The following is a 21,517-nucleotide window of genomic DNA, read 5'->3' as shown; positions in this document are numbered from 1 at the left end:
AAAAAAAAAAAAATCGAAGTAAATTAAATTTGTGGTAAAAGTGCAATATGGAAGCCCAGTTCCAGATTGTGTCATCTATCAAAATATCACATCTATTGAGATTCTTGCAAAATCACAACTCAAAGCTTTTTGGTCGAATCGTATAAATTTTCGTTTTTGGGTCTGGGTTCAAATCCTGAAAAAGCTCTTGTTCATTTATGCATGAAAATTGTAGTGAATCAAAATGTGTGTTATTAAAAGTGCAGTTACAGATTGTCTCCCCAAATGAAATGGCGACTTTTTTTTAAAATTTGGGCTAGGAGTGTGATTCTTGCTCTGGGTGTGAGAGGTCCATGTTTAAATTCCAGGACAAGCCCTCAATGGTCATTTCAAACTCTGAGCTCACTTTTCCAAACTGCACACACTCAAGGGATCAATGAAAATGTATAAAATGAAGTAGAGGGGTACCTCAATTTACGAGCTCTAATTGTTTTAGGACAGAGCTTGTAACCCTTAGTTTATTTTTGCATGAAAATAGCCATACCTTTAAATTAGTGGTAAAAGTGCAATATATTAACCCAGTTGTAGATTGTAGTCCCTATTAAAATCTCATAATTCATGAGATTTTTTGTTGAAACATAGTTTTGCACGGCTTGTTGGTCTAGTCGTATGATTCTCGCTTAGGGTGCGAGAGGTCCTTAGATCAATTCCTGGATAAACCCTAAACAATGATTTTAAACTCTTTGCTAAATTTTCCAAACCACACACACTCAAGGGATCAATGAAAAAAGTGGTTCTTACATCTACAACCACATTTTGTTCTAGGACTGAGCTCAAAAGCCTTAGGGCTTACAAAAAAATTGCAGTAAATCCGATTTGTGTTAAAAGTGCAACATGGAAGCCGAGATTTAGATGGTGTCCCCTATCAAATTATCACATTTATTGAGATTCTTGCAAAATCACAACTCAAAGCTTGCTGGTCTAGTTCAGGGGTCGGCAACCCAAAACAGTGAAAGAGCCATATTGGACCAAAAATACAAAAAACGAATCTGCCTGGAGCCACACAAAATGCCGAATATAAGTCTTATAATGAAGGCAACACATGTTGTAAGTATCTTTATTAGCTATAATAGCCTACGATCAAAATGACTTTAAAAGTCTTATATAAGTGTTATAATGAAGACAATGCATTACATAAGTGTCTGTATTAGCTTTAATAGGCTACTATCAAAAAGAGTTTAAAAGTCTTGTATAAAGTTAAAGTCGTTGGCAATCACTTGAAACGAGTATGATTGTCCTCCTGTTGGTGGGATTGCCTTCAGGAGAACGCCTGTGTGTGGAATCTTTTAAAGTGGGGAGACTGGTGCACAGACAGCCACCACACTGTCCTTGGCAAATAGAAGGCCAGGGTCCAATGGCATGGAGACCAAGACATTTGGGGGCCCATCTTTGCTGCAGCCTTCTACCGCCTTTGTGACCATTGTGGAGCTTCTAAGACCTCCGCCTTCGAGGTTTTTTTCGACAAGGTAGACGCGCAGACTCCAATGTCACTTTTTGGCTGTGGGGAGCTGTATCCGGTGGCAAGGGAATCCCAGGACGACTGACACAGCTGCAGGAGGCTGCCGGAGCTCCGGTCTGTCGGAGGACCGCCTATGGTGCGCCTAACAGCACTTGCTTTTCTCTCTGGTTGTGCTTCCCTAGCCTTTTGTCTTCCCAGAAAACCCACAAGGCAGCGGGGCAAAGTTAAAGTACTCTAAAGTATTCTTTGCATTTGACCCATCACCCTTGATCACCACCTGAGAGGTGAGGGGAGCAGTGAACAGTATCGGTGGCCACGCCTGGGAATCATTTTTGGTGATTCAACCCCCAATTCCAACCTTTGATACTGAGTGCCAAGCAGGGAGGTAGTGGGTCCCATTTTTATAGTCTTTGGTATGACTCGGCCGGGGTTTGAACTCACGACCTAAGTGCTATAATGAAGACAACACATGACATACCGTATTTTCGCGACTATTGGGCTCACCGTGTGTAGAGGCGCAGTCTCAGTTAAAACATACGCTAGCTTAAAACACACGGTAGCATGCATGCACACCGTTCTAAAAAGGCAGCAGGAGCAAAGCTGAGTTTGGCTGTTCTTTATTGAAGTATTGAACTTCCGGTTTCTTTACGTAGACCTCACTCAGCCACTCTCTCATTGACTCCGCGTCCATCCAGCCCTTTTGATTCACCTTAATGATGACTCCAGGTGGAAACTTTTCTTTCGGTAGCGTCTTCCTCTTAAAAATGTTTTCTGTCCATTAGCACAGCAAGCTAGCACAGCAGTAAAAGTTGACTTCTCATGCCCAGTTGTGCGTATCGCTACCGTGCTGGTCCCCCTTCTTCTTGACATTGTGGTTCACCGGGATGTCGAAAGTGAGCTGCACCTCGTCCATGTTGGTGATGTGGCTCCAAACTGTTCCCACAAGGTTTGGACTCGGGAGCATGGAATTGTCCAAAATGTTTTGGTATCCTGGAGTTCCTTTCACTGGAACTAAAGGGGCCAAGCCCAACTCCTGAAAAATAACCTCACACCATAATTCCTCCTCCACCAAATTTCACACTCGTCACAATGCAGTCCAAAATGTACCGTTCTCCAGGCAATCTCCAATACCAGACTCATCCATCAGATTGCCAGATGGAAACGCGAGATTCATCACTCCAGAGAACGCATCTCCACTGCTCTAGAGTCCGGTGGCGACGTGCTTTACACCACTGCATCCAACGCTTTGCATTGGACTTGGATGTATGGCTTGGATGCGGCTGGACAGCCATGGAAACCCTTTCCATGAAGCTCTCTGCGTACTGTACGTGGGCTAATTGTTATGGCACAAAAGAGCCATGAAGTACAATTTATTATATATAAAGTCAATGTATATATAATAATACCAAACAATACTACTAAATAAACTAAGGAAATGGAGTGTGTCAAACTCAAGTGCGTATGTGTGTTACTATGTGTGTAGATTAACTGAAGTGTGTGTTACCAAGTGTTGACGAGAGCGAAGGAACGATTTAGTCCATGGGTCAGGCAGATGATCAGGGGCGAGAGTTGGAGTCCAGGGACGAGCGAGGAGTCGAGGAACGAGGGAGGCAGTCAGAGGACGGAAGGAGATCCGGGGAAAAGTGAGACGGGAGGGTAGGTACACCATGAAAACTATTAAGTTCCCACGCCGATCCTTGGGTCCACTGGTCTTTTATCCAGCTCGCCCTCATCAATACCAGGTGTGCAGATTAGCAATTGAGTGCAGGCTTTTCGCTGCGTGGAGGTGCTGCGCTCAGCGTGAACGGGGGCGTGTCCGGGCGAGCAGTCAGATGACGAATTGTGACTCAGATGCAGGAGGGATAAGCAGACTGCGCGTGCGCCGTAACACTAATTGGAAGGTCACATGAAGTTTGGAGCTCTGTAGCAACTGACTGTGCAGAAAGACAGCGACCTCTTTGCACTATGTGCTTCAGCATCCGCTGACACCTCTCTGTCAGACTACGTGGCCTACCATTTTGTGGCTGAGTTGCTGTTGTTCCTAAACTCTGTCCTTTTCTTATAATAAAGCCGACAGTTGTGTTTGAAATATTCAGGAGCGAGAAAATTTCACTCCTGGATTTGTAGCTTAGGTGGCATCCTGTGACAGTTCCACGCTGGAAATCACTGAGAGCGACCCATTCTTTCACAAATGTTTGTAGAAACTGTCCTCCATGTCTAAGTGCTTCATTTATTACACTGTGGCCAGGGCCAAGTGATTAGGACACCTGATTCTGATCATTTGATGGGTGGCCAAATGCTTTTGGCAATATAGTGTATTAAACAGTGGGTTTTTCTAACAACTGGAAGTTTGTGTCATGTTTGTCCTCAAACAAAAAACTACTAAAACAAAATAATTATTTCACCCCCATGTTATTCCATTTTCAGTCCTTTTTTAAAAATGCTCCAGGGAGTAAAGAGCACTAAAGAGCAGCATGCGGCTCGGGAGCAGCAGGTTGCTGACCCCAGTTCTAGTCGTATAATTTTTGCCTCGGGTCTGGGGTTCAATCCTGAAAAAGCTCTTGTCATTTATGCATGAAAATTGTAGTGAATCAAAATGTGTGCTAATGAGAGTGGAGTTCAGGGGCGTCACTAGACCTAATACTGTACTGGGGCACACCTGGGCACAAATAGTTCATGTGAACGTGCAAAGCGCGCAAGCAAAAACATTTTTAGCACTTATTTATCATAAAAAATACATAAATAGTGCTTTAAACTTTGAAATCATATCATATTATGTTGTATGGATCTTTGATTAACCACCTGAAATTAACTAATGCATTTGACCTACTTGTGCACTTTTTTACTCCAGACTTCTAAACTGACACTGGTAAAAGCAAAAAGGAAGAGCAATGAATCTTTTGAAATATATATTGCAATAATCATCTGCAAATGTAACATCTACAAAAGTAAAACAAAAAATAAAGCACCCCTACATCTCTGGGTTCTTTTATATTATTTAATTTCCATTTATGCAATGTGGCTAATCCTATTTTAGATACACAAAACTATAAAATATACACAAAACAATAAAGCCACAGTAGTAGAATAAATGAACAACTGTTGTGTGTCTGTTCAGGGATTCATTTTCTGAGAAGTAAACTGTAACGTCTCCTTTTCATTTTTTCAAAGAGGTCAATCACTCTGGACAGACATGGAAATATTACAGTAGCTGTTATACAGTTGACCAGTGGTTCCCAACTGCTGGGTCGTGACATAAAAGTGGATTGTGTGTCATTTTCAGTGAGTCGCAGACAGATGTGTGCATGAAAAAAAAAAAATTTAGGGAGAAAAAAATCAAATTGTGGCAACAAAACCAGATATTTTTACCCATTTTTCTAGTGACTATTAGTGAGTATTTAGCAAAAGGCAAACAGACTAACAAGTTGGAGGAGGACTCAGGACAGACATGGAAGTATATTTTAAAAAAATCTAAATGGGGCAACAAAACCCGATATTTTCAGCCATCTTTCTGAAAACAAATACAGAAATGTTACTATTTTTTCTGGAAACAAAACCAGATGTTTTAGCTGTAGCCATTTTTCCGTGACAAAACAAGATTATTTCAGTCAAAGTCACTCCGATTAACAAGACAAGTCTACTGTGCTATTTTTCTGTGAAATAAACTTAAATGATTAAAAAATTTGGCTCACGACTTGATGATATGGGAAAAATGTTTTTCTTCCTGAAGATAAACCATTTGAGAAGCACTCAACACACACAAGCTTACTCCAAATCATCATTGATGCAGAACCAGCAGACAATAACCAACATTATGTTTCATGTTCATTGGAAATTCCCCCGACAGCTCGTACAGCAAATGAATGTCTTGATACAAAGAAGAACGTTAGCTAACTTAGCATCAACTTAAGACAAATATGTTGCCTAGCTAGCTAGGACTTCACGTACATCTCTCATTCCTTCCTGCTTCTTCCTGCTGCGGGCGAATAACTTTCTGATATCCATCTAGGAGTTACAGTTTGGGTCAAATCAAATCAAAATAATATAATTAACAAATTGTTGTTGGCTAACTTTACCTACCTCAGCAGTGATTCGCACCCCCCCCCCCCCCCCCCCCCCCCCCCTCTCTCTCTCTCTCTCTCTCTCTCTCTCTTTCTCTCGGGCGGTATCGAAGGGTTCTCCGGGTGCCTGGAGCATACAGGGCTCCTCAGCCAACTTATCCAAGAAGCAAAGGAGAAGAAAGGCAACCTAACAGTAGTCTGGCTTGATTTTGCTAATGCATATGGGTCAATTCCCCATAACGTGATCCAAGTGGCTATGGAGCATTACCTCATCCCACATCACATCCAGGGGATGATCACCAGCTACCTGGGAGACATCAAGCTACGATTCCAAGCAGCCATGTTCACAACTAAATGGCAGCCAGTGGAAAAGGGAATAGTGACAGGGTGCACCATCTCTCCCATCTTGTTTGTCATGGGAATGAACCTGATCATCTCGGCAGCTATCATAAAGTCAAGAGGACCAAAGACTGCAGCAGGAAGTCAACAACCAGCAATCAGAGCATTCATGGATGATCTTACCGTGATAACACCAACTCATGTGCAGGCGAGATGGGTCCTGGCGGAACTGGATCGTATGGCTACTTGGGCAAAGATGATCTTCAAGCCCAAGAAATCAAGGTGTCTGGTGATCCAAAAGGGAAAAACAACGGGAAAGTTCAAGCTGCTTGTTCAGGGGGAAGCAATCCCAAACATCCAAGGGAACCCTATTAAATACCTTGGAAAGTGGTATGATGATTCCATGACGGATAAAAACAGCATCTCCAGCACCGAAAATCAGGTTGAAGAATGGTTGAAAAGGATTGACAAGTCTGGTCTGCCTGGGAAATACAAGTGCTGGATCTACCAGCATGGCTTACTCCAAAGACTTATGTGGCTTCTCACCGTGTACGAAGGGGCAATAACAACAGTTGAAGGGTTGGAGAGGAAGTTCAACAAGCACCTTTGGAAATGGTTGGGGATACCCCCGAGCTTTACATCTACGGGGCTCTACATAAGGTCGGGCCAGCTCCAGCTCCCCCTGTCTTCAGTTTTGGAGGAGTTTAATGTCGCAAAATGCAGACTTTCCCTGACGTATAGGGACTCCCAAGATCAGCTGATCAGGGAAGCTGGAATAAGAACAAGATCTGTCAGGAAGTGGGCCGCTAGCACTGCTATTGCCCAGGCAGAATCATCTCTCAGGACCAAAGATACCATCGGAAGCCTCTGCACTGGAAGACAGGGTCTAGGAACATCACATTTCCAGCAGTGGTCCAAGTCCACTCCGAGGGAAAGGAGGACCTTGATTCAGGATGAAGTCCGAAACCTTGAGGAAGAAGGAAGAAGAGCTAAAGCCATCGAGCTCGTAACCCAAGGTGCCTGGACAAGGTGGAACCTTCCCAAGAGGAACGTGACGTGGAGGTAACTGTGGAGGCTGGAGCCGTTTCGTATCTCATTTCTGCTTCGAGCAGTATATGACACCCTGCCGACTCCAGTCAACTTGCATAGGTTGGGAATGAGGGAGGACCCGCTGTGCAGGTTGTGTGGCGGTAAAGGAACTATGGCGCACATTCTGTCTTGGTGCAAAACAGCATTGACCCAGGGAAGATACAGGTGGCGCCATGACAAGGTGTTGGCAATGCTCGCAGACATCTTGGAGCAAGAGAGGAGAAAGAAACACCCAGCCAAAACAAAGCCATTGCTGAGAAACATCACCTTCGTGAAAGAGAATCATAGACCAGTTGTCCAAGGCCAAGCCAACCAAAACCTCTTGCAGTTGGCCCAGGGATGGGAGATGGAGGTCGACCTGGGGCGGAGCTCCTCTTCCCAGAGGCAGTACTGTCCACCACTCTGAGACCAGACATAGTTTTGTGGTCCCCAGAGGGAAAAAAAATCATCCTGGTGGAACTTTCTGTCCCGTGGGAGGAGGGATGTGAGGAAGCGGCAGAGAGGAAGAAAACAAAGTACCAACAACTTGTCCAGGACTGCCGGGACAAGGGGTGGACAGCATGGCTGATGACAGTGGAAGTTGGTTTTCGAGGATTCCCTGCGCAATCTGTGTGGAATATGATGACAAAGGTTGAATTGAGAGGTCACTTGAGAAAAACAGCCGTTCGTAGGCTGGGAGAAGCGGCGGAGAGAGCCTCCTGTTGGCTCTGGCATAAAAGAGAAGACAATAGCTGGAAGCCTGGATGAGAGGAGCAGTGATCTGGCCAATCACTGCTGACCCACCAACCGGAGAGTGTTGTGGTTAAGGGTCGAAACACTCGGTGAACGTTGGGGACCACCTGATGACCTCTTGTCCAGGCCAAAGCTTTATCTATTAGAAATGGATTGTAATAGCATCTTTGATGTATTTGCAAACTCTCTCAACTGAAGTCCCATCCACACGTGAATAAATTACCATATTAATTAGCCATGTGCTCATTGTTACGTGGAGTGAATACAGGAGCAATCAATTACCATACTAAGTAGTATGTGCGCTGTTGTCTATGTTATGTAGACTTAAAACTCTGAAGCAAGTTTTATTTATAGGTGAAATTTTTACTGGGGCACTGCAGATCAACACTGGGGCACGTGCCCCAGTGAAATCTGTCTGGCGACGCCCTGGTCTAGACATTCTGGATTTCACTACACTAAACAACACCTTTGAGATTAATTGGATAAGACACTATGTGAAAGATCCTACCTCAATTTGGAACTTCATTTCTCATCATGTATTTTCTAATCTTGGAGGCCTAAAATCGTTGATATTGTGTTACTAGAAAATTGATAGGATTTCTGTTTCTCTTTCATACTTCCACAAACAAGCCCTTCTGGCATGGTCTCTTCTCTACAAGCACAATTTCTCACTATACGAAATACTTCCTTTGGAACAATAAAGACATATGTTAAAAGAGGAAATCTCTTTTCCTCAACAATTGGTTCAAGAATGGTATTATTTTAGTGACTCAGCTTTTCAATTAGGAAGGTAAACTTTTTAATTACAAATAATTTCTCAACCATGTTAAGGCCCCTGTGACTCCCAAACATTTTGCCAAGGTCTTTGATGCCATTCTATGTGGTGTTGTTATGTTGTACAGGGCTTACTCATTTCCTCTTTCTGCTGTTACAATTGTGAATGATCCACTTTACACTCCTGGAGGGAAACTTTGTTTTAATCAAAAACATAACAGAAAAATCTGCAGCTTATTCCAAAATGATTGTGTGTCTGTCTTCTATGTAATTGTGTAATGTTATGAATGACATCTGCTGGGTCAAAAGTTGGTCTCTTCTTAACAGGTATTTACTTACCAACAAAGTCAAAGAGATTTCTTTCTAAATCATTCATGGTTGTTACCCTGTGAAGACTGTGGTGGGTAGATAGAAGAAGGACATTGATATTACCTGCACCTTATGTAACATGCATCCAGAGACTGTTTACTACCTGTTTTGGACATGGGAAAGCACTTGATCACTATGACTGGCATCTGTCCTTTCATCGTGGACAATATTCATGGGAAATATTTGCTTCGTTTTGAAAATGTGCTATTTGGATTTACACAGTATGAAAAAAAATAATAATAAAAGGAATTTTAGCTATTGGCTAAGTTTTATATTCATAAATGTAAGTTTCTCAATACCCGAACCTGTTTTTTTGCCTTTAAAAAATAATTTAAACTTGATTTCAAAACGCCTTCTATCTCTAACAACCAAAAGGCTGTGAAAACTATGATGCCATGCTCCAAATTTGTATTACTTATGGAACTTGTGTGAGCCTATGACTTAACTTCACACACACACACACACACAGACACACACATATATATATATATATATATATATATATATATATATATATATATGTATATATATATATATATATATATATATATATATATACATATACATATATATATATATATATATATATATATATCTACACATTGCATTCTACTTAAGTTGCTTATGGAGATTACAACCCCCTGGCACTGTTTTGTTTTGTACTGTTTCTGTACTTGTTTTGATTATTATTATATATTTGCGTATATGTAAATGTTGAATATTAAAAATAAAGGTTTAAAAAAAAAAAGAGCTTTAAGTGGCTGCTGTGCTTAACCAATCATGTGACAGTTTAATCAGAGGTCACTTCTATGTCACAAGAAGACACGAGAAAGGGTTGTGGCGAGCAGTGTTGCCAAATTGTGACCACTAGACCCTTTTACAGCAAACGTAAGTGCGCCAATTCAGGTACCGAAAGTGAAGCAACACTGCTTTTTACACTCAGACAAGGAAGTGTAGGCTTAAAAAAAAGTTCAGAAAAATATCATGGATTGTCAGGTTGTTGGTTTATTTTCTGTTGAGATGGAAAAACATGGCAACGAAGGTAAGGAGAAGCTCAGCCATCGATGACGTCACAGCAGTGTCAAAATTGACAACGACGGAAGTGACGACACTTTAGCGCATGCGCGGTCTGATAGAGTTGACAGGTGGATAGTGGAGCAAGTAGGAGCGACAAGACAAGCTGACGGTTAAGTTTAAAGCCATAAAAAGAGAAATCATGACTGTCTGTAAGTATTTCATGCAAGGACGTTGTCAATATGGTGTTAAATGCTGGAACGAGCACCCGGTTGGAGGAGGAGGAAGAGGCTATAACCGCTCTACCTCTCAACAGCACTCCAGAGGAGATACAGGTAAGATATGTTATGTATATATAGTTGTATTTAAAACAAATAGTTGGGCGCTCTTAGGGTCAGTGTATAGTTTGGTAATTGATATTTTCGTTTAATGAATAGGAATTTTTAAGAAAGAAAAAAAACAATTGCTTTATTTCAATCTAATTTTGTAATATGTAAATGTTCAATTGAACAACGTAGCTTTCTTTTTGTTCGTGTCGAAAAACAAGTATATCCAAGGACTGATTGATTATCACTTTATAGTTTATATGGCAAAAATAAAAATCATCAGTTACTAAATTATTATAACGTAATTAACGGACGTCTTTTTCAAATTCGGGAACCGGAAGTTGCTGTTTAAATACACGACAGCTGATTGGCCTCTAGGGGGGAAGAAAACTGATTATCCGTTTGCGCATGCGCTGAAAGTCAGCAACTTCCGTTTTACAGGTTTAACTTTTTACAAGGGTTGGCAAATATATCAACTAAACTCAAATAATCAACAACTACTCCTTTAAAATAATGATTTGTTATCCATCTAAATCGTACATTGCTAATTGCCTAAATATTAGGTAGAAAATGATTATGTCAGAAAATGGTTTAAGTACACTTTAAGCAGGATAGAATGCAGCTGAGATAGACTCCATCAATCCCCGCCTATGACCCCAAACGATTGATGGATGGAATGAATATGTGTCTCAACTGCATGTTAAGACCAAAGAAAATTTGATAAACTGGGTTTGCAATATTTTCCCTCAAAAAAGTTTAAAGAGCAATGTTTGATGTGAAGTAATTAAGGCCTTATTAATCATTCATAACAACATTGCTTTTGGTTCAGTATAGTTTTTTAAATATTGACAGTTTATTAAAAAAAAACTGTTTAAAGGTATTTTTTTTTACTTTCCATGCTTGAATCTCTTGATCAACTTCCATGCTTGAATCTCATGATCAACTTACATACGTATAAAAAAAAAAAAAAATATATATATATATATATATCTTTATTTTGCCCTTGTTGGGAAATCTGTCGCAGGCTGTAAAAAAAAGTTAGCTGCGGGCCGCAAATGGCTTTTGGGCCACACTTAGGATGCCTCTGCTCTAAAGTATTTGAATATATTCTTTAGTTTCAAAAATACATTACCACTGACAATCAATTTGGTTTTAAAACGACTAACCAGTTCAAAGGATTTAAACTTGTATTTATCATTACTGTAGAATTGTTTATCATTGTTCTGTAAGTTGAAAATAATAAGTTTATCGTACATAAACAAACAAAACAATTGAATGGACTCATAAATGTAAACATAAATTGTACCTAAATAAATATAGAATATAAAAATAGGGTGCTTAAAAAAGAAATGGTGTCCAGAAGGTCTGCTGTGGAGAGGTCCAGTGTCTTCAGCGATGGTGGGGGCGGGGGTCCAATGCATCTCTGATTTCACAGCGATCAAATGTATCACTGATTCATGTATCGTTTTATCTGCGCTTCTCTCGGATGATATCATTGACAGCTTCACCTGTTGGGACGTACACACAGCGTGGAAATCAAATGAAGGCCCACCCAAGCAGGCCAGTTGCCACGCTAATGCGGGGAACGCCAAGGTTCGCTGTTTGCTCGCTCTGTCCACTGCCGTCACGTTATTCTCATGAGCAAATTGCAAAACACCTTGGCCTCACGGGCGTCTCTGACGGGCTTTTTACACTTTTCAGACGCCGCTGAAATGAGAATGGCCGGCGGCTTTTCTTCCGGCAGCTTCTTTGCCGGCGGAAGCGTCTTCATGGACTTTTGAGGCATGAAGGCTGGCGGATTTTCGGGGTGGCTGGTGAGGTATACACATATGAATCCAGTGTTGTTATTGTTATTCTTCCCAGCAGAGTGTTAGCAGGGCATTTGGTGTGGGCGGCATGCAGGATGTCTTATTTTGAAAGGAGCAACAAAGTCCTACATGACCAATGAAAGCCATGTTTAACACTCTGTCTGCTGCGTTTAAATGGGCGCTACACTTCATTTACTTTCCGCAACCTGTATAATAACCAATCTGTACCGCCATTGTTATTGTAAGAGCGAACACTGGCATATTTTTTTTGGCATAGTAACACATCGCGTTGTTCACAGAGACACTCACACTGCTACGGCATTAACAAGAGGCAAGCTAGCTTCTGCGTCAGCAGCTGAATTGCTTTTGAGTTTGTAATGCACAACACAATGTGATAGGACACATACAGGTTGTTTTTCTGATGATTTTCATATTGTTATATGACACCTAAAATTAAAAGTTTTTTTTTTTAATCTTGTTTTTTTTTATTCTCATTTTCATATATCAAATTTAATGACCGAAGACATGCTAGTCAAGTAAAGTTAATTGTATTTCTCTAGCTGCCATTTCAGAATCAGCATTATTAGCCACAGGAAATTTGACTTGGTAGACTGCTCTCCGTGTTTAATGGAACAATTGGTATTACAAGTTAACGAAAATATAGTCAATGACTCAGATACTTAACATGTGAGAGGCTAATAATTAACAAAATAAGTTATCTTAAGGCACTCTACACATACAACAGGTCCAGAACTCGTCTCCTCGTACATAAAAAGAACCAACTAAAGCATTTAGGCTGCGTTCACACCGGGTTCAATGTCCAATTTACATTTTTTTGGTTCAAATCCAGTCTTTTTAGTGGCCGTTCACATTACAAAAAATTTGATTTTCAATGTGAATGCAAACTGACCCGCTTGCAGACATGACGTAGCGAGCACTTCAGTGTTTACAGAACTAAAATTGGCTTCAGCTCTAGTTGGTCTCAGTACTGGCACATTTGTGACAATTTCAAGGGTTTTTTGTGATCAAATTCAACGTCTTCTGAACCAAAATTATTGCGCATGTGAGAATAAGAAAGAAGAGAAGAAGTACTTTGGCTCCCGCAGTTCTACTGGATAATTTGCTTCAATGTCTGCTTGAAGACCTGAGCGTGGGGGCGTTCACACTGAGGACACATCGCATTTATATCCACATACGAAAGAGGCCTGGGTCAAATATGAAGTATTTGGAATTGCACTGTTTACACTGACATTAAAAATTCTGATACAGGTTACATATGGGGAAAAAACTTGGAATTGACCTGCAGTGTGAACAAGACCAAGACGGAGGCGAGGGAAAACTCCCTCAAACAGAACCCAGGCTGTCTAGACTGTTTTGATAAAAACGCTCCAATGTCACTTCTGTGTGTGTGTTTCAGGGCATAGAAACAAGGTTCCGGTGAATCCCTCTCACCAAAAAGGAGGACTTAGCCAGCAAGTGTCCTCCCGTGTGAGTAATCAGTGTGGTGGGAGAGGACACGGCTTGAAGAGCTCCGAATTTAGCGTCTCTTCTCAAAACAGTGTTTCAACCGTGGGCATCAACCGCGGGGACGATGAACAGGGTGGAAGAGGAGAAGGAGACAGAGGACCAGCACCGGGTGAAGAAGATGAAGAGCAAAAACTGTGAGTTGCCATTTTCCTTAACTATGAATCACGCAACAATGACGTAAAAGCACAAATTGCCCTCTGATGTCGTCCCCTAAAAATGTTAACATCCTTGTCCTTCTCAGGGAGATCATTCAGACTCAGAGTGACATGATGGTTTGGGAGAGCTCAGACCAGTCAAGCTTTTCCTGTTCTAGCGGCTCCAAGGCACTGTTTTCTGGTCGGTATCAAACACACGTGACATTTGTTTTCGTAATACGCCAGCAGATAAACATGATGTCTCTCCCCTCTCACCCCACCACTGTAGGGTTTGCAGACATATCTCCAGAAGAGCAGAGGTTTGAATATTACTCCACCAAGAGTTACGTAAGTGTAGTGTTGAAAGTTGGAATCTTGAATTGGTGTGAAAAGTGTTTAATGCTTGGTCCTGGTCTACTTTTTTAGCTCGATGGCATCAGCTGGCTGCTCATTCAGTGGGGAGACCGAATGAATCAATCTACTCGTGCAGCTTTGGTGAGGCACACACAGTCACTCATATTGAATATTTATACTAGGGCTGTTTTCTTCTTAACATTTTTATAATCAAATCTGTTAGAATTTGTCCATTGTCCACGGTCATGTGGGATGTTTTTATTTGTTTAAGAGGAACAAATCTAAGATATATAATAGTGTATACTGACTAGTCACTAGGTGTGACTAATGTCGCTAGGATGTTCTTTAGCACGTATATGTGAATATTCCGAAGTTAATAAAAGGTACATGTGAAAGGAATACTGTACTATATGAAAATGAACAATATAAATATCTAATTTGCAATTTTTTCCACCTCACATAAAGGCTTAAGTACAGTGTGTGAAGTCCTCGGCTTTGACGCAGCACCTAGTGGACATGAAACTTGAGCAAATACAGGATGTAAAAGTATTAACAAAGTTTCCATACGTCAACCTGCAGAAGGATCATTACCTTTTTTAAGAGCAGAGTTAAGCCTATGGGTCTAAGCGGTAGATTCGATATAATAAGAGGTGGCCGAAACACGGCCAGCTGATTTTAGAGACGTGACGTCACACCAGGAAGCAAGTGAAAACCGAGATTAAGATTTATCTCTTACTTTCTGAAAACTATTTGTCTGCATAGAAGAATATTGTTGTAATATTTAAAGAAGACATGATGAAAACAATCAATGTTTCCTCCCAACACACCTGCTGCATGCGAGGCACGCGCAGGAATTAACTTAGTTAAAAAGCAGACGATTCAACTGCAAGGTTAATTGTCAAATCAGATTACTCCCACTCGAATATTCAAATATTTGAAGACAGCCCTAATTAATACATGTATTTATTTTTGATGCAGTACCTAATTGTTGGATCATTTCACAGATTGCAGAACTAAGATATCCAGCGCCTCGGACCTTGTCAAGTGGCTTTGGCTCAGCACCTGCTGGATGTGGCAATAAAGGTAAGAGTTTACTTTTTTCTAAGAGTCAGTTTCAGAAATCTTGTGAATGCATTCTGCAGGGTTTCTGAGGTTCATTAAAAAGTAGACCTTGGCCAAATAAGTAAATTAATCGAACGATAAAATGAACTTTTTAGCATTTATAAATTCCGAGGTCTGTTTTTTCTTTGTTTCTGGCTTTCAAAATGGATACTAGCTGTCTCACTCTGTACATCGCTCTCAGCACCTGAGCACACTTATTTGAAAGGCAGAATGAATTTAGTGAACCGAGTAAGCTTTTTGTCAGTCATCAACAATCTTTGTGTCGGTGTGAGCAGGCGGAGCTGCTAGCTTACAGACAGAATACACGGACATTGTCTCGCCAGTGAGAAGCACTGCTAAGTAAGAACATTTAGGAGGAAAAAGATGATTGTAAGCCAAACATCTGTGTGTGGGAATATTTCATCTTCAAACTGCTTCAACACAGATGAATGAGCAAGTATGTCGTGATGGCATTGGAAATTAAAAAAAGATAACAAAAATGTGAGTGTGAATGTTGTCTGTCTATCTGTGATGGCCCTGCGATGAGGTAGCGACTCGTCCAGGGTGTACCCCGCCTTCCGCCCGACTGTAGCTGAGATAGGCGCGACTCCAAAAGGGAATAAGCGGTAGAAAATGGATGGATGGACAACAAAAACACCCGATCCAGTTTTTTACCAATTGAGGAAAAACTTCATTTCAAGACGTTCAGTATTGAAGTGCAATTTTTGATAACATAAATTAACAGTCTATTTTATTGTTTTGTTTATTTACTTATTTAAGATAATTGAGTTATTGGCCTTCCAATTAGACTAGTAGAAAAAAATACTACAGTATGAAAAATGTTTGTTGCATTTGAAAGGTTTACTTGCATTATCATCAATCAAATATTACTTTAGTGCTTAATTTGGCCACAGTTAATGTCAACTTTTCAACATATGTCAAATTCTTACAAATGTGTTGATACAAGTTTAAACTTTTGGCTAGATATAATAATTATCTGCAGTACAACATAGTTAACAGGCAAGGTAATATTTAGAGCCTTCACAGTCATAAAAAAAAGTTAACCACCACTAATAATATAAAGTGTAAACATCAACTTTGATTATGACAGTGCATTAAAGATGCTAAAACCAGTCCAAAGTAGGTCAATAAATGAGTGTAATATCTGTTATTGCATGTTAGAAAACATTCCTTGCATGAATTAATGATCGCGCAAATTCAACCATTTTCTTGGAAATACGCACAACCTCGCAACTTTGTCCAATGCCCAAAGCCTACCATTACATTTTGGCAAATCATTTGTCATTTTCCGCAATTGAATTTGCCTCTGATCTGAAAGGCGCGCATCAATCATCAACTGTCTAATCAAAACTTGTTTTTTCTTGTGTAGACAAAGCAGGAACAGCAACATGTAACAGTATATAAACTATTTATTGCTTAAACAGAAAAGTTTTTTTCTTCCTGTGTAGCTCAGACTTACTTCTGAGCACCGTCTTCAGCACTAAGCCTTCTGGATAACACACCACGAGATTACATGTATTAATATATTTATTTAACCTTTATTCATCCAGAATAAGTTAATTAAAATTACCATGGATATAGATCACTACCAACAGTTATCTAAAGCTCTCAAAGGGACACTTCACTTTTTTTTGGCATTTTACCTGTCGTACACAATCATTATGAGAGACATGAACACAGTTTTTTTTTTCAGGGTATTAAAGATAAAAAACAGCTCATTGGAATCATTGTTGTAGCCTTCAAAGCCCTCTAAAACAACTTCAAAACACTCCAACATTTTAATAAACAAACTGCAAGTAAATGTAGATAATGTAGTAACAGACACGTTCATAACAGTATGTAATATGTACAATGTTTACCATATTTTGTTCATGTTAATCATTGCCGCGCGTGCGTGGACCGATCGTGTCTTACAGTACCGATTGAGTGACACGGTTCCCTTTTTAAAATATTTAATAATATTCTAATTTCTAGCCAGCAAGTACGAGACCATTTTGACACGTTAGAATGCAAAAAACGTTTGTCTTCTTATCTTTCATGATCATAAACGATAGGCAAAATTCCCCCCAAAAAGTGCAGTTCTCCTTTAATGTGCCCAACATGTAAAAATTAACCAAAAAATCCTGCGGAATAAAAATATATTACATTCGTTTTAAAACTATAGGCCAATGATGCGAGCTAAAAAATGGCCCTGGTGCAGCTCTTAGTCAGATGTTTGGTGAGCTCATCGTCTGTGGATGTTATATTTTTCTAAACTTGGAGTTTTGTAGCGGTAGATGTGTAATGTACAAACATGTCATTCCTTATCTTGCTCTTCTTTAGGGTTTGAGGCCGAACCACCAGCCCAAGCAACTAATATCAGTTTAGCTTCTCCAGCGAGTGGATTAGGCTCTCCACTGGCCCCAACATCTCCTCCAGGTTTCAGCGGCGCCATCCCAGCTGTGACACAACCGCCCTCCGGGTCAGACGCCACGCCGTCTACAAGTTCCGATGCCCCTCCAGGTTCCCCCTTCCCCCGCTCGTCTGGCGAAAAACTTGCGGCTCCATCTTCGGGGACAGGTTCCTCCTCCGCAGCCGAGACCAACAAAGCGATGGAGAAGTCCGGCGCACCTGCAGGAAATTTGCCAGGACAGGTGCGTGCGGTGGAAACCTCAGGCGGTCTTTACTCCCTTGAGAGCGAGCTAACCCAGGAGGAGATAGATCAGTTCAAAGCACAAATGTTCACTTTGGGTCTGATTCCTCTGAAGCTGCCTCCTGCTGCAATGCTTGCCATTTAATGCTTAAATGTATTTATTTATTTTTCATAAACAGTTTTTATTCATTCAAGTTGATGCACATATAGAAATATTTATAACAAACCCCTCACTCCCCACACTCCAAACAGTCCTTGGACAAATTAAATGCACATTAAAAAAATAAAAAGTGAATAAAAAAACTACATGAGTGTTCAAGCTTCTTATAGACAATGCTGGCTAAGTACACTAAATGTACACACATTATTACACGTCTTGAAAGGAGTAACTTGGTTACCAAACAGACAGAGTTGCTACTTAGTCATCAGGAAGTGGCTTCAGCTTATCGAAGTGGGAGATAAAAAGGCGCCACCATGAGTGGAACTTGTTTAAAGACCCTCTTAGATTGTATTTAATTTTTAAAGTTTTATGAAGAGCATAATATCCTTCAGCCAAAAACTATGAGGGGAGACTTGGGAGACTTCCATTCAAAAAGTATTCTTCTCCGAGCTTGGAGAGATGAGAATGCATACTTGATCATTTTGCGAAATTGCCATATTTTTGCTGAAAGGATTTAGTAGAGAACATCACCAATAAAGTTTGCAACTTTCGGTGCTAAGAGAAAAGCCCTGCCTCTACCGGAAGTTGCAGACGATGACGTCACATGTTGATGGCTCCTCACATATTCACATTATTTTTAATGGGAGCCTCCAACAAAAAGTGCTATTCGGACGGAGAAAACGACAATTTCCCCATTAATTTGAGCGAGGATGAAAGATTCGTGTTTAAGGATATTGATAGCGACGGACTAGAAAAAAAAACGTGATTGCATTCGGACGGATTCCGACATTTTTGGACACATTTACTAGGATGGTTCTGGGAAATCCCTTACCTTTCTATTGTGTTGCTAGTGTTTTAGTGAGTTTAACAGTACCTGATAGTCGGAGGGGTGTCTCCACGGGTGTCTTGAAGCCAATGTCTCAGGGGAGTCGACGGCAGCTATGAACGGCACAAGCTCAGCCTTTCTCCGGTAAGAAGCGACTTTTTAACCACAATTTTCTCACCGAAACCTGCTGGTTGACATTCCTTCGTGATTCATGTTCGCCTGACCGCGTTCTGATCCATAGAAAAGTTTCACCACCAGGAATTTTAAACAAGGAATCACCCTGTGTTTGTGTGGCTAAAGGCTAAAGTTTCCAAACTCCATCTTTGTACTTTGACTTCTCCAATATTAATTCGACAAATTGCAAAAGATTCAGCAACACAGATGTCCAAAATACTGTGTAATTATGGGGTTAAAGCAGACGACTTTTAGCTGTGTGTGTGTGTAGCGCTCATACTTCCTAAAAACCCGTGACGTCTTGCGTACACGTCATCATTACACAACGTTTTCAAGACGAAACTCCCGGGAAATTTAAAATTACAATTTAGTAAACTAAAAAGGCCATATTGGCATGTGTTGCAATGTTAATATTTCATCATTGATATATAAACTATCAGACTGCGTGGTGGGTACTAGTGGGTTTTAGTAGGCCTTTAAACACCAGTCATTGAAAAATATACAGTATTTAGTCTCACAAATACCAGAATCAGCTTTGAAGGCCAAGTGATTGTGACCATGTATCACTTCCTTGCCTGTTGATGTAAAGTAACTACAGTACATTTGAAACAGAATGTAAAGTTACTTTCATGAAGTTTGGGATTGTACATCAAAATGGACAAAAAGTATCTGCAGTCGTCGGCCATCAAAGAAGTGATGAGAGCAGAGTGTCTGTGGAATTGTGCAGGGCAGATGTGCACTTTATGACTTTAAATGCAGGTTAAAACATTAAAGTTTACATTGTGGTGGCATAACTGACACACTCACGGTGTGAACTTTGACCTTAGAAACCCAATCATCATACAGTATGCTGTAATTACACTTAAGTAGGGTTTTTTGCTTTTACATACTAGTATTTTAATTTATTTTGTGACCTTAAATTAATCTTAAACAAAATTGCTGTGTTACCGCATTGCTCTTAGAAATATTGCAAATATTTATAAATATTTTAAAATATTCACTGCATAAGAAATACTTTTTTAAAACCTTATTATTATAATTATGGCCTGAATGAAATATTTTTAAGCATAAAAATGGCTAAACGACAACTAGAAATATCAACACTACAGAAAAATTGGCAACTAAAAGGAGACCAAACTAGTCAGAACGCACTGTTAAGTATTGTGGCCACGATTGGCTCAGCCTTACAGTGTAAATGTGACTAAAGCGTGTTCATTTATGTCTTGAAGGGTTTCAAATGTTAAAAAATTTATTTAGAAGATCATAAAACAGCTTTTTATACTTGAGCTATGAACATATTTGATCTATAGTGAATGATTCCTATTTCCCATTTCACCGAAATTAAATTTTTTCTTTAACCTTTTTACTGTGTATGAAATTCCGACTGTTACATTTCATTTGTGCTCAAATATTGTTTAGTTTTTTTAAGTTTATGTATATTGTGCAAGCGAGTAATAACCTGTGATTGATGTCAGCGATACACAAGGGACGACGGTATTATTATTTGTAAATACAACAATGAATATGTATGCTTATATACTGTGTATTTATATATATATATATATATATACATATAAATATATATATATAGTGCTGCCTAATTATTATATATTTTTAAAATCTGAATAATCACATTTTACAATGTGTATTTATCATAATCAAGCACATAATACTCATTTCTATAATATATATTAACCTAAAAAAATATGCCAATTTATGAGCACTAATGCCATTTTATAATCAAAATATCATACGGGAAAATGTTTGAATTGCACTTCATTTATTTGTTCTAGACTTTTATCCAAACGACTGTCTGGGTTTAATTTGAAAACAATTTTAACCAGGGCTGTGAATCTTTGGGTGTCCCACGATTCGATTCAATCTCGATTCTTGGGGTCACGATTCGCTAATATATCGATTTTTCGATTCGATTCGATTCTCGATTCAAAAACGATTTTTTTTCCCTGATTTCAAAGGATTCTGTATTCATTTAATACATAGGATTTCAGCAGGATCTATCTTAGTCTGCTGACATGCAAGCAGAGTAGTAGATTTTTGTAAAAAAAGATTTTATAATTGTAAAGGACAATGTTTTATCAACTGATTGCAATAATGTAAATTTGTTTTAATTATTAAACGTACCAAAAATATGACTTATTTTATCTTAGTGAAAACATTGGACACAGTGTGTTGTCTGTCACGATCCGCGACTCGGATTGTTTATGGTTTTGCCTTTTGATATGTTTATCATCATGTTTGTTTCTGAACTCTGCCGATCCTTGTTTGAGCTCTTGTTTGTTTTAGTCACCATGGCAACTTATTGTGCTTCTCCTCACGGGCTCCTGTCACACACCTGTTTCTGATTATTATTTGTGTATTCAAGCCCACCTGATTCCTTAGTTCGTCCTCGGTCCATTGTTTGCTTTTGCAACAAAGTCACGTATGTATTCAGTCTTATGTTTTCCATGTGCTAAGATCCGCCTTAGCTTCGCGTGCGGTCGGCACGTCGCATTTTTGTACTTTCGTCTCCTGCTAAGTTTAGCGTTAGATTCCGTGCGTAGGCACGCGCTTTATTTTG

The 21,517-nt window shown here is 39.9% G+C and overlaps 1 protein-coding gene across 5 annotated transcripts in view; it reads left to right on the top strand.

The window, feature by feature from the left end:
* The window catches only part of LOC133539822 (nucleoporin NUP42-like), a 41,350-nt gene extending 23,265 nt beyond the window's left edge, over nt 1-18,085 (top strand). The window contains exons 1-10 of one of the 5 annotated variants that reach the window (XM_061882053.1): nt 9,829-10,211; nt 11,705-11,795; nt 11,904-12,016; nt 13,428-13,498; nt 13,570-13,671; nt 13,779-13,873; nt 13,961-14,019; nt 14,098-14,166; nt 15,030-15,108; nt 17,470-18,085. In XM_061882053.1, the coding sequence (XP_061738037.1) occupies nt 13,804-13,873; nt 13,961-14,019; nt 14,098-14,166; nt 15,030-15,108; nt 17,470-17,924 (732 nt within the window). In that variant the 5' untranslated portion in view covers nt 9,829-10,211; nt 11,705-11,795; nt 11,904-12,016; ... (1 more) ...; nt 13,570-13,671; nt 13,779-13,803 and the 3' untranslated portion in view covers nt 17,925-18,085. Of the gene's footprint in view, nt 1-9,826; nt 11,796-11,903; nt 12,022-13,427; nt 13,499-13,569; nt 13,672-13,778; nt 13,874-13,960; nt 14,020-14,097; nt 14,167-15,029; nt 15,109-17,469 lie in introns of those variants that run through there. The other 4 variants (XM_061882054.1, XM_061882055.1, XM_061882052.1 and 1 more) reach the window with 4 other exon arrangements.
* Nucleotides 18,086-21,517: the final 3,432 nt, after the last annotated feature.

Source organism: Nerophis ophidion, linkage group LG21 (assembly GCF_033978795.1).
Source record: "Nerophis ophidion isolate RoL-2023_Sa linkage group LG21, RoL_Noph_v1.0, whole genome shotgun sequence".
Lineage (NCBI taxonomy): Eukaryota > Metazoa > Chordata > Actinopteri > Syngnathiformes > Syngnathidae > Nerophis > Nerophis ophidion.
The sequence above is the reverse complement of the archived record's forward strand: the minus strand, read 5'-3'. Positions and strand labels throughout refer to the sequence as shown.